Source organism: Gavialis gangeticus, unplaced genomic scaffold, assembly GCF_001723915.1.
Source record: "Gavialis gangeticus isolate Ggan-Ray unplaced genomic scaffold, GavGan_comp1, whole genome shotgun sequence".
NCBI classification, from domain to species: domain Eukaryota; kingdom Metazoa; phylum Chordata; order Crocodylia; family Gavialidae; genus Gavialis; species Gavialis gangeticus.
The window spans coordinates 2,416,812-2,430,204 of NW_017729012.1; the positions used below are offsets into that span (position 1 = coordinate 2,416,812).

Here is a 13,393-nt window from a genome sequence, read left to right on the forward strand (position 1 = left end):
GCCGGGGGGGGGGAGGCATTGTCAAATCAGTGCATTTCAAAAGAAACATCCATACACTTAAAACTACAATCACAACCAACACTGGGATAAAGCAGGCTCCCTTTCAGGCTCAATACCAAGTCCAATGCACAATGGTCAGTGAACTACCCTCCCATACCTTTAAGTTAGAATGAGAGTGAGATACTAGATGAGCATCATGGCAGGAACCTCTTTCTCCCCATGCTCTACCTGTGTCCAATGGATAAATCAGCTTAATTTATAGTAAAAAAAAAAAAAAAAAAAAAAAAAAAAATTGCTGGTGCACCCATCAGTTGTAACCTCATCACAAGTTCCCAGACCCCTTAGAACAGGCAGAAAATAAATTGCTGTCTGGTAGGGGAAAATAAAATCATTTCCTCAAAATATTTCCTGTGTAGGTCAACACGTCTCTGGGAAAAGGCACATCAAAAATAATATACTTTTTAAATCAGGGAGCAGGTGACAACCTTAGCGATAACTAGGGAGGATAAATGGTACAGTGATGAATCAATCAATGGCTGACAATCCATCCTGGCCTCTAAGGATCTGCAGTAAATCAGACAAGACCTCTGGAAAGATTGAACTTGGTAGGAAACAAAACAGCCTTTTCCCACGTGCATTGTAATACTCTGTTTAAAAAGCGGAAGATGTCAAGTGACTGGATTAACTACAGCACGACACAATGCATCTCTGCTATTACAGAGTATACAGCCAATGAAAGCCACTGGAAACCTATACAGATGTCTCCTCACCAGTTGGCATCAACACAATCAAGTGTTTTGGCCAGAAGAGGAATTTCCTGTAAAAACGCCAAACTGAAACCTAAAAGGGGTTACCCCCGTCACCGATCAGAAGCAAGGGGAAAAAGACAAACCCTAAAAAGCATTCAACCCAGTTCCTTCTAACCACACTACTTGGGGGAAAGCCCTTACCTCTGCAGGGTCTACATCAAAGCAGACCCTAGGAAACCCTTCAGCATTTGTGGTTAAGATTTTCCAAAGAAAGCCTAAACATGAAACAGCTTCCCCCACTTCTAAACCATTACCCCAGCAAGTAGACAGTAAGTCACCCACCATCCATAGCCTCCAAATGAGACACTGCGCTTCCTCTGAAACATCACGGCTGCTCAGTGGTCCTCTCTCCCCAAAGTCACTAGCTGTGTCCTTTGTGCTGATTCCTCGGGGCCGCCACCGGCAGCAAGTCGAGGGAACCACGCCGGGAGGAGACGCAGCCGAGGCATGAACTGGTCTGCCCTCAGCTGCGCTGAGCCTTTTTTTTGAGCAGCAGGGCGGGAGGCGAGCGGGGGGGGAAGCCACTCTTACCGCATCCTGTACCCAGCACTGAAACACTGTGCGAGTGCTGATTAAGGAGGGGTCTTTCCTTTGCGTTGGCTGCTGCTTGCTAGCCTCGCTAAAAAAAGTGTAGAAAACTTCAGTTTCCTTTTTCTCAGGCTTTTCAATACCTGTGCATCATATTTCTTCTAGTACTCGAGCACAAGGTTTGGGGGCAGCCTGAGGCAAAGCCCAGTTCAACAGATGACCCTGCCATCAGCTGGATGCCAGTTTGTCCTTGGTATAAAAACACAAAAGCCAGTGGCTTGATATTCAAATATGGCCACTCCAATGATAACAATCTTCCATTAGAAGTATCCTAGAAATGTCCCCTTCCTATGGGATGTTTTAAACAATCCTATGCAATTTAAGAGGTTTCCATTTTCCAAAGGACACCATGGGGAGGATACGAGTTAAAAAGCACCCTAGAGAGAGAATCTGACTCGCAGCTGATATCAGTCAGGACCAGATCACCAGCTGGTGGCAATCACTATAGCTCCATTGATTTTAACCAGCTGACTACCTGGCCCTATATGTGCTTTAACAGAACCATACTAATTTCACCCCTACTGAATTCTACAGGGCTTTTTAAGGGCCTGATTTCCCATTTGGGAAAGATGCCCATTGACTTCCGTGGGTTTTAGAGTAGGCCTTACAGCAACCAAGAAGATTAAAAACTCATATCTTCCTTCCCCAATTCCTTGGCTTACACACCTTCCCTACAATGTTAAATAATCCAGAATCCTTCTCCTTTTCTTGCCTGTTCAAGATGCTGTGGGCAGTCTAACAAGAGACCATCATAAAACACACACGTAAGTCAGTCTTTCAGGCCTACATCATATGCTACAGTCAAAGCTATTTGCTAACAGCTTTAAAGGACAGAGCATCAACATCCCACTCCAAAACCATGAGGTTGAACTCCCTCATTGGACCAGCCAATGCACCCACCCATTAAGCTGTTGCAAGTCATTAACAGGTCTCTTCTCCCAAGTTCCTGCTTCCTTGCCATAGCGAGAGAAATATCTGCAGCCTCTCCACTATAACGGAAATAAGTTTTTCTGTGATCCAATTTCAAAACTCTATTTAAAGGTAGATGCTGACCTTTAGCTGGATCTGAGTCTTTAAATGACCAAACTGCAGCAGCACAAAGAAAATAACACATATTAAGCAAATATTTCCCCACTGCTGCCCTCTTCTCGGGACACACTGCAAGGTACAACAGAATCCATTCCAGCCCATGCTGTGAAGTAAGCTCAGTGTTCAGAACAATAGGGCATCCCATCAGGAAAAGGTTGTGTTCTGCTCCATATTCATCCTATAAAAGCCAGCGTCATTCACTCCAGCTTCTTCTCTTTTTTTTGTGGTCCTTCTCTCAACAGCATACCGAAAAACGTGCTTCAGATATGTTGCTGTCTGCTCTGCCATCCAGGGCTGTGTTACAGAGCTTTGACCTTGAAGAGTGCACCTGTTGCAACAGCGAGGGAAATATTCAGATGGCAGGAATACATTGTATTAATCAGTATTCTAGCAGCCTCCACGTCCAAATCAAGTGAATTGTCCCTGAGACATTACAGTATTCCTACCTAGGGAGAAAAAACTGAAAATAAAGAGCTCTCCTTTCCCTTTCCCCACAAGGCTCTGTGCTACAGCACAGTCTCCAATAAGAGGCTGAGAGCAAAAGCCATACGTTGCAAACGTAAAGCCAGATCCTTAATGTATACAATTTGCCATAATCCCACAGTGCTCATAATCTGCAGAGCTGCACTTATTTGCACAGTTGAGGTCTGGACCGCTGAGTATACTCATATGTGATAGATAGATAGATAGATAGATAGATAGATAGATAGATAGATAGATAGATAGTTGACATGTTCTGTACGTGTGTGTGTAATATATATATTACACACACACACGTACAGAACATGTCAACAATTTATCAAGATTCTCTCAAATCACAGGGTTGGGATAAGTTATGGCAAGTCATCCTGCTCAAAGAAAAGGCTAGTGGTCAAATTCTGCTCTCAGGTACAGATATTATGTGAATCCAGAACATCCCCACTCAAATCAGTAGAGTTACTAAGATTTTTTTTTTATACCAATTACCTTTAAATATGAAGTGACCTCCCATTTGTGCTAATATAAATCCCTGACACTAAATATCAACATGCCCTAAGCCTTGCACATATTCAGGCAAAACTGCCACTGAGATTAATGAAACCCCGAACGTGTGACAAGGGTCAGCTCCAGGTCTCAGTGGCACCAAGCGTGAACACTCAGCAGTCACTGGCTCTGGAGGTGCACCCGATTTACATCAACACAACTGAGTGGAATTGCACAAACAATGCAGAAATGAGCCCCAAACTACAAAGCCCAGAAAGAAACATATGAGGCTTGGGAACAAGGGACTCTCAGTCAAGGCCACCAAGCTATGGAATGAGGAGAGCAAGCGAACCCAGCTTCTGAGAGCAAGTGAACCCAGCTTCTGACCATCCTTCGTAAATGCGGCAAATAACTCTTCAAAACAACATCGCTACCATATGAATGATATTTGCATTTACCTTTTAAACAAAGATCCCTTCCTAAATTGAAAAAAAGGAAGTTTTAAAAAACCTACACTGGACAGGGTATTTGATCCCTAAAAAGGCAACACGCCAGAGATTCTGAAGTCTGCAAGGAAATTTGCTACTGTTATTGATGTCATATGAAAGGTACTTGGATGCTGAAGCTATCGACAGCAGTATTGAACCCTGGGACAGGAAGAACAGCTATAGCTGTTGTGTGTGTACAGTACATTCCCTTGACCTGATCAAAGAGCTGAGTTAAAAAAAAAAAAAGAGAGAGAGACTATTTATGTGCTACATCACACGCAGGCCACAGAAACAGGAGCAACAGCCACAGGCAGTTACAAAGGCGTGTCTGTCACACGGGTTTCGACTAGGAGCACTCAGTTTCTCAGAGAAGTAGAAATAGGAGTGAGCCATAGGCCATCACCAAGTGTTGAATCTTGTACATTTTGGACCAAAACCCAGACCTAGCCCTTGTTTCTCTACTTACACACAAGCACCCTGCAGCAGACCAAAGATAACAGAAGGATATCTTTAGGGAAACTCCTTTAAAAATATTGGTGAAACATGCAAAAATTTTCACCCCAATAATCAGGAGCTGTTTTCCACAAGAAAGCCACGGTTCAGGTACTTTTTCAGAATCCTGGATGTTTTTTGGCAGATGTGTTTCTAGCCGGAGTATACTGCAGCACAGCTTTTCATGGGATAATAACATCATCCTCTCACTTTCTCTGGGGCCCAATTCCTCTTTTACTTTAACACAGTGGATTTCTACTCGTTTTCAACTGAGCTGCTTTTGACTTGCATTGGCTTAATTAAGAAGAGATGTAGGCTTCCCTGGGTGAGTACAGTTTGCAGCGTCTCGCACAATGTTCAGCTGCAGCTGCTCCAGTGTCATTGTCACTATCAGAAAAAACTAAACACATAAAAATCACCAGACGGGACAGCTTGGAAAAAAGACATCGGTCTGCAGTTTGTTTGCTTCGTTTGACTCAACGGGTGCAAAACAACAGAACGAAGAACAACATTGGGATGTTCAGTTTTCTTCTGCTTGTAGCACATAAAAAAAATAGATATGGAAAAGGAAGCAAAAAGGAAAGTCCAAAGTGGGATGGGAGGAAGAAAGTTAATACAACCAGACCCCCAGCAGGTGCACAACGGAGCTGTTGCAATGAAGCCGACAAAGCACTGGTGAAGTCAATGGAGCTGTGCCATCTTCTACCAGCTATGAACCTGGTCCTGCCAGCTGTATGAATTTATGGGTATGTGTTTATACTGCTCCCATTCCCATTGTATCAAGGTGTCTAGATGAGTGATTCTCAACCAGGGTGTCACAAGATCCTTTTAAGTGTGATGCACAATATTAGCATTGTTAGGCATACAAACACCTACACCCAATTCGAATAAACCCAGAAATTTCAACTAGGAACGCGTGGTGTCAAGAACACACTGACTCATGTGGTTTTTTGGAGTTCTTTGCAACAGAAGACCTGCTCTATTATTTTTCCATAATCACAAAATAAGTAAAAGCTAGGCGCTGGCATTTCTGAAGGGTGCCTTGAGTCTAATAAGGTTGAGAAGCACTGACCTACATGAAGAATAAAGCTTGAACCTACACAAATGAGGGAAAGGTGGAGAGAGGATGCCATAGCAAGCAGAAGGGAGAGAAATGGGAGACAAGTGGGCACAAGAAATGAGAAAGGAAGGATAGGGAAGAGAGGGTAGTGAGGCTGAGTAATTTCCACCTCTCATTTTCAGAGTAAGCATGTTTAAAATATGCAAGAGGCTTCCTGTGAGAGGACAAATCCTGTTGCAGGGTCTTTCTTTCCCATCACTGGAATATTGGCCAATGTCTCCTTCAAAGGCCAAGCATGTCTAGAAGATGATTCACCATAAACACATCATTATAGCAAGTCTTTGCATTGCAGGTTTGATGCCATTTCCCTTGGCTTCCTTCCACACCCATAGGGACCTTTCTCCAATCCTTAACTCTGCAGTCAGTTGCTCTTTAAATGCTCCAAGAATAAATCAAAATAGTTCCAGCAACATCCATGGAGTTACACAAGTCAGTGCAAACGGAGGGCATGGCACTGCACCTCAACACAGCAGAGCTTCTTTACCAAGCTAGCCTGTCTCTGGAGGGGGCTTCTTCAGTGACTGGGCATCACTGGGAGGAGAGAGATGTCACCAGTTTACCTTTCCTTAAAAATTTCTCCATCACACGCTTCAAACGTTCCACATTCCTGGAGGGACTATTCCTCAAAGGCTTTACCTTATTGCAATCCGGCAACCTCAAGGCACTACCCACCATCATCCAATCTGCCTCTCTATCAATTCCATAGCTCCTGTCCTTTCTTTAACTGCTTCTAGGATGGTATTAATGATTTCCGTCATTGCTTGGCTCTTCTCTGTTTTTTCCCCCCCGATCCATCTGAAATTCACCCCACCACTTCCTCCAAGCATCCATTTTCACTCAGGTGGCAGGAATGAAATGTCCTCTATCATACTTTCCTCTCCATATTGTATCTTTCGTATGAAGTACAGAACTTACCTTGAGACTTATTCCTGCCACTGTTCCCCAAGACTTAAAAAAAAAAAAAAAAAAAATACTATTCATACCTTTATTAACTGATCAGTATCAAAATCTACTGAAATACAAGCTTCCAGCTCTTATTACATGGAGGTTTGCATAATCCTACTAGAGTTAAACAGACTAACCCTCAGATGGTGTAACGCAACATGGCTCCAGTTATTCCAGCTTCATCTCCATTGATTACACTGACACAGACTTTGGCCAAACACTTACATACACACCAAAGGAATGTATATATTTCTCACACCAGCACACCGCTGCAATATAACTACTTGCCATTGTATCCACTGAAGCAGTGGGAAGCATCGATAGATACCTGGCAATCATTCCAGAAAAGCCGCTCGGCAAAGAAAGAAAACAAGCAGCTCCACATTGAAAATTTAATCTTGCGGGGCTGTAAGCTTCAATTATTGCTGTTGTATTTTGATATTTCAATCCTTACACGAACTTGCTGCTCTACAACCATGCCAGGCAACACATAGGTGGAGATTAGAGGCCTGCAGACAAGTGGAACTGCTGCTAATTGAAGTCCTAATCCAAAGCCCATGGTAGTCAGCGAGATTTCATTACTAGGACACCTGGACTCCCAAGCCTGCCACTCACCTGCTATGAGGCCTGAAGAGGCACTTCCCTTCTCTATGTCAGTTCTCTCTCTTGCCCTTTGTCTTGTCTATTTAACTGTAAACTCAAACAATAGATGGCAAGCCCTGGGACCTGGGGGATACAACTGCAGAGACAGACTGCTGCAGCCTCATGAAGCCCTACTGAAATCAGCTGATACTGGAGCACTTCTACACATGCACTTTAATGTGCATTAGCCTATTTTAATGTGTGTTAAAGCATCACTAATAAAATCCTGGGGCATTTATGCACATACATTCTTGTGCTCCAATGCACCGGAGATCCAGCGTGTCAGAGACTCGATTAATCGAATCTGCTCTGCACGCAAGCTGATGCACACTTCGCTGCATTGCATGAAGTTGTATAAATGGTGTAATGCACGTCAGCACACAAAAAATGGTGGCGGTGCACTTTTGAACTAAAACACCTTTGATGTGTTTTAGCTCGAAAGCATGCCACCACCATTTTCTCCAGGCTGACTCGCATTTTGCCATTTATACAACTGGTCGCACTGCAGCGCCCGCTTTTCGAAGCACCCACCACTGCGATGCATTCATGTGTAAAAATGCCCATGTGCATTAAAATAGGCTAATACGCATGAAGCATCACTAAAAAAAAATATGTTCTTTAATTAAAACACATTAAGACAGGCAAATGCACATTTTCCTAGTACCTCAGGGCCAGGGTGGTGGGGAACAGTACTTTAATTAGAGCATATCCAAGAGCCACTACTTAAAGCACCATGACATCTTGTGAACCAGCACCCCTGCACATCAAAATGGTGGTGGGGGTGCTTGAACTAAAGCTCGTTCAACTGGCCTCGTTCAACGAGCTTTAGTTCAAGCGCCCCGCCACCATTTTTAAGCACAGGGACGTTGATACACAAGACGCAGGAGGCTGCTGGAACGCAGTAGCTGCCACGCTCCACCAGATTCAATTAATCGAGTCTGCTCTAACACACCATTGGAGCAGCCTCTGTGCCCACGTACAGGCACCCCCACAATGGACATACTAGATTTAATATGCATTAACGCTCGTGTAGACACACCCTCTGCAGACGGCCTGCAGATCTTCAAAAGCTGTATTTGTATGGATGAACCATATACACATGTTCGAATTACAACTGGGGCCTGATCCAAAAGGCATGGAAGACCGTGGGAGTATCGTTTGAAACAGGCTTTGAGTTAGACCCATTCACCATGTTCCATTTCCCTAGAACAAAAACGCACCTCGAATCTGGCCTGCAGCACCCCCGAGTTGCTGAAACAGGAAATGTGGCATTTCCTCAGGGGTGGCCCTAGCCGAACACCTTGCCTCTGATGCTCATTCCTCACTGCAGCTTGTCGAAAAAAAGCCCTATTTGTCTGCAGTGACATTTTCTTGCCCTTAGAGTCATCCACATGACTGAGCAAAAGGGGAAAAAAAATTGCTCCCTTCTAAGCAGTCATAGCCAAATCATTGTAATCAATCAACTAAAATTGAGACACACAAATGCTCAGGGGAAAAAAAGAGTCCTTGACACTGTCTCTAACAGTTAAAATTACACACTTCGCTAGAGTTCCTTGTAAAAGGGCCTTCTGTGAAGGACCAGTGGGCTTGGACTGGCAAACTGCTTTTCACAGGACTGGGACTAGGATTGGACCCTGGATCTATATAAATCTTATATTGTAGGGGCAAAACCCTGCATCGCTGGCATTATAGGGATTCTGCCATTGCCCCCCATGTTGCTTTAGTCATTTAGGGCTCTTCAGAGATGCAAAAATCTTAGATAGCCTAGGGACTCGGCATACTTCTACGCTGCATGTTCCAGCATGCACCACCCAGTCACTCCCACTCGCACAACCCACTGGGGAAGCCATCCCATGGTTGTCCCTAATGGCCACTCTAAAGCACACTAAAGACCAAGGTCTTGAGGGCACCTGTGCATGGGCAAGAGTGCAGCTTCTTTAGGACACCCCCTGGTTTGGAGCATGTGAGTGAAAGGAAGTTGGCAGAGCCATCTCAACCCGTCCCACCTTGAATCAGTAGGCGATGAAACACCACTGATAGTGAGTGAGAACAAAAGAGGTCCTGGTTGTTTCATGCAATGTGACGTGCAGACTGCATTACCATTTGCTTAGAAATGAAGTTATTTTATGGCAGGAGAGAGCAAAGAAAAGCCTGAATTGTAAGAGACTTCTATGGCATAGATATAAAATAAACAAGCAGTCAAGAGGGTGAGAAAGGGAGACGATGACTTTTATGGCCATGTACCGACAAACGTACAGCATTAACACTTAATGAGCCCAAATCACTGGGTTTAGAGTTTGTTGACTAAAACACTGGCTCCATGCTAGAGCCACAGGCTGCCCCTGGCCAGCCGCACTTGATATGTCTGATTCTTCATACTCCTGGGTAATAGAGTCAGCTTTTATCAGGGTTCGTCAAGAGAGAAAACTGTAGCGTGCATTGAATTGCAAATCTGCCATTGAGACTCATAAGCTTATGCTGGCTTCCAATGAAGTCGTGGGTGTTGTAGATCAGAGCAGCTCCCATGATGTTAATGGAGCTACAGCAATTTATTGTAGCTGATGCCCTGACCCACGAAGCCTGAACAGCCTTTGATCAGCTCATCTGCTATGTCTCTGCCCACGCATAGGTAAATATCAAGGTGTGCCATTTGTACATGGATGGGATTTAGCAATGACTTCCTTTGAGATCAGGCTAAAGTGCTCCATGTGGGTCCAGACAATGAGAATTAACCTGATGTTAGTCGCACACTTTAGAGGCCCAGGGAGTAGCAAGGGTGGGAAGCCAATCTCTGTTCCTGAACCCGCGGTGATTTTATAGGATAGGGCCACTCAACCTAAATGCTATTTAAGTCATTCATGCTGTTCCTCTTCCCTGCCTCAGTGTTTTATCAGCTTCCCCCTCAAAAATGCCCCTTGGAGTGCTGTGGGCAGAGGACCCCAGCAGTAACGCTGCAAAAAAAATCATTCAGTCCTTCACTTGCTCTCTCCAGTAACCCAGAACTCAAACGTGGACCCACTGCCAAACTGGTTCTGCCCGTTGCGGCTAAAACGCTCACTGAAATTTTGGAGTCAGCCAGACTCTGTCTCCAAAAGTTACCACCTTAAAAGAGAAAAACCGAGTTGAGTGTTGGGCCTCCGTTTACTGGGTCGCTTAGTGAGACTTCCTGAACAGCTGTTGTAATGGTGGCACCTGTCTCCTGGGAATAGGTGACTCAGCCCATTCTACATCAGATGGCCAAGTCCAAACCCCAAAAGTGCCTCATATCCCATTATCAGTTCTATCCTGCACCCATGCATCTAGGGGCCTTCAATTAAGACTCAAGATATCCAGGTTCAGTTCCTTGCTCTCTGTAAACTCCCTGTGCATGACCTTGGACAAGCCACTTAAGCAGAAAATGATCAGACCCAAGTGCAATCCTATTCCACTGTGTGAAAGCATTAATGGAAAGCCGCATGGGTCTTCACCCTCCTCACCTTCTGCATTAGTGGTTTTTCAGGGACTTAGGCATCTAAATTCCACTCAGATGTCTAATGGGTAGAATAGGACCTTGCCCTTAATCTCTCTGGATGAAATTTATCCTTGTGGCAAGGTCCAGCACATGCATTACTTAAGAACATATGCAGTGCAACGTGCCTTGTGCTAGCTTCACTATACAGGGATGAATGTCACCCTCAAGGAACAGGTGCTGGAAAACAGCATTAGCCAGCATCTTCATTTGCTACTGAATATATGCTTTCTCTCATTACTCTCTCCCTCTCTCTCCTCTTCTTAAAGCAGTGCCCAGCTGCTGTCAGCTGTAGAGACTGCCACCCACACAGTCTCCCTCTCAGAGGCAAAAAAAGAGATACTGGGAATTGACTGAAAATGAATCTGCAGATATAAAGGAGAAATCAGAGGAAGATAGAAGAGCCAAACCAATATAATGTACTATGAATGGGGATAGAGAACAACATGGCCAAGCAGAGTGTTTAATAGGCTTAATGCAGGGGTGGTACTCCACTGTCTAGTGGAGATGCTTCATGGGCACTGGCAGGGGGCTGAAGGCCAAGATGTCATCTTCATTCTCTTCCCACCTGGTCCCCTGCATAAACTGGGCCAGTCACCATCCCTTAAATCTGTCTGTGTCTCACTTCCCCCAGCTTTCTAAATGAGGGGATGCAGTTCAATCTCCTTTGCAAAGGCTGAGAGACCTGCAGGCAAGAAGTCCAAAGCATGATTCATGAGCAACAGTGCTCTCCTTCCCAGTTACATTGACCACTCAATGCCAAGATATTTATTGTAGCTTATCAGGCTTTTGTTTTTCTGCCTACTCTCATGGATGGACTGACAACTTTTACTGACTTTCCCAGTGCATCCCCACAAATGTACCTTGTCATCTCATTCTGAGAAGCTGGGCTCAGTGCCCTGAGAAATTTGAGTGCAACATGAAATGATGCATGTGGGAGAGAGAGTTTCTCCCACATCTTTGTATATTTTCTGTATGCGATTCCGAGCTGTGAAGACTCACAGACTCCTAACTCACCTGATACCAAAAGGTGTTTCCATCAGCCCATTTGCAACACTTCGAGATGCTTAAAAGCTGGTGCCTAAGCTAAGAGTCAGAGTTCACAGCTGCACTAAATATATGATCAACACATGCAAAAGACATGAGACTGAGGCCCCAGGCTCCCCAGCAGCCACTGCCCGATAACTGCTAATCACATGTGTGGTTTCCTGCAGAGGCTGAGTCTGCAGTTCCCAGCAAGAAACTATGAATTTATATTTATGCACTACACTCTCTCAGCCCCCTTCCTTGCCACACAAGCAAAGGAACCCAGCCGTGGTCCATCAGCAATATCTGCACTTCTCCTAACAACTGCAGAGCTCATCCTGCAAGGCACCAGGTGCAGAGAACCCACAACTTCCATTTCCCATGAAATAATCAGAAGGGAGGATAGATACTCGAAGCCTTGAGTGCTAACAATGCTCTAACCCCACCATAACTTCCCTTTTGCAGCGCTGTATAAAGGAAGGGAGGGTCAGCTGGTCCATTTCCAAATGACATGCTTCAGTTCTTGACCTTTAAACCAATTCTGAGCAGGCAAAATGAGAACTTTTTGTGGGGAATGGGAATTAGTATACAATCCCCTCCCAGACTGTTTCAATATATATGAAGTTAACCAAGAGGTGTCCAGTTTCATGTCTTGCCCAGACCTATCTCCAGGAAGTCCTAGATTTCAGTCTACAGGAATCACGCCACTAGTATCAGGACCAATGAAAATCTTCATTCCTTATCTCGGCTTCTCCTGCCTCTATTTATCTGTTCCCCACAGAAGGTTATGAAGATCAACTAGAGACTACTGGCCTGCATTCTGCAGGGAGATTGTGTATAAGGCCATTTGCAGTCATACATGGATGTGAACCAGCATAAAATTTGGCCCCATGCTTTTAGAGCTGTTTGAAGGTTAAAAAAAAAAAAAAGGATGTAGGGTCCTGTTTCTCCTCTTGCTCACACTGGAGCCACTCAGGAGGGACATCACTGAAGCCCATGAAACCCCATCAATAAAAGCACTGGTTATACTGGAGGATCAGACTGTTTAACTGGCTGTCTATTGGCAGCAGCTCGCCTTACTGCAAAAGAGCTCTGCTGACTCACTGAGCTGGTAACTTCCCCTTCCGAACCAGCTTGAAGAAAGATCGGGAGATGGTCTGGGATATAAACCCATCAGCCCCTAGGGAGGAAATTCAGGAGCAGCCAAGCCTGACAAGACATCAGCTGAACGTTGCTACCATGTCACTTTTTTGTTCATAACAAAGACTCAATCAGGGAGGCATGAGCTTGAATTATTTTAGAGTCTGTATTTCTAGGACAAGTCAGGATGGGTGCCTGCTCACAGAGGAAGTAATATCATCATTACATTATTAACAGAATATAGCCACGCCAAGGACAATCTCTCCATCGTGGGTATTTCTACCCAGGTCTGCAGCTTGTACACATCTGTGCTATAATGACCCAATAAGCAGGCTCTGTCAAGAAGTGGGCTAAAAGGACTGTCATTCACATTTTCTCAAGCAGCAAACTAATCCTCTCTTTGTACCATATCTGAAATCCTGATGAATTAAAAGAATGGTATAAATATCAGCTATGAGCTTATGAACTCTCAAATACAGATACTACCCCCAAGTAAGTAGGTAATACAAGACATTTTGGAATGAAACTCAATCACCAACACAATGGCTGCTTGTCTTTTAACAGCTATGGATGTGAGCACTGA

General features: G+C 44.5%; 1 protein-coding gene across 4 annotated transcripts in view; it reads right to left on the reverse strand.

The window, feature by feature from the left end:
• The window catches only part of RAP1GAP2 (RAP1 GTPase activating protein 2), a 318,489-nt gene that overhangs the window by 259,986 nt on the left and 45,110 nt on the right, over positions 1–13,393 (reverse strand). The window contains exon 1 of one of the 4 annotated variants that reach the window (XM_019511027.1): positions 1,092–1,245. The exons of the other annotated variants lie outside the window; for them this stretch is intronic. Coding sequence (XP_019366572.1) covers positions 1,092–1,135 — 44 coding nt within the window. The 5' untranslated portion in view covers positions 1,136–1,245. Of the gene's footprint in view, positions 1–1,091; positions 1,246–13,393 lie in introns of those variants that run through there. 4 annotated transcript variants of the gene reach the window in all.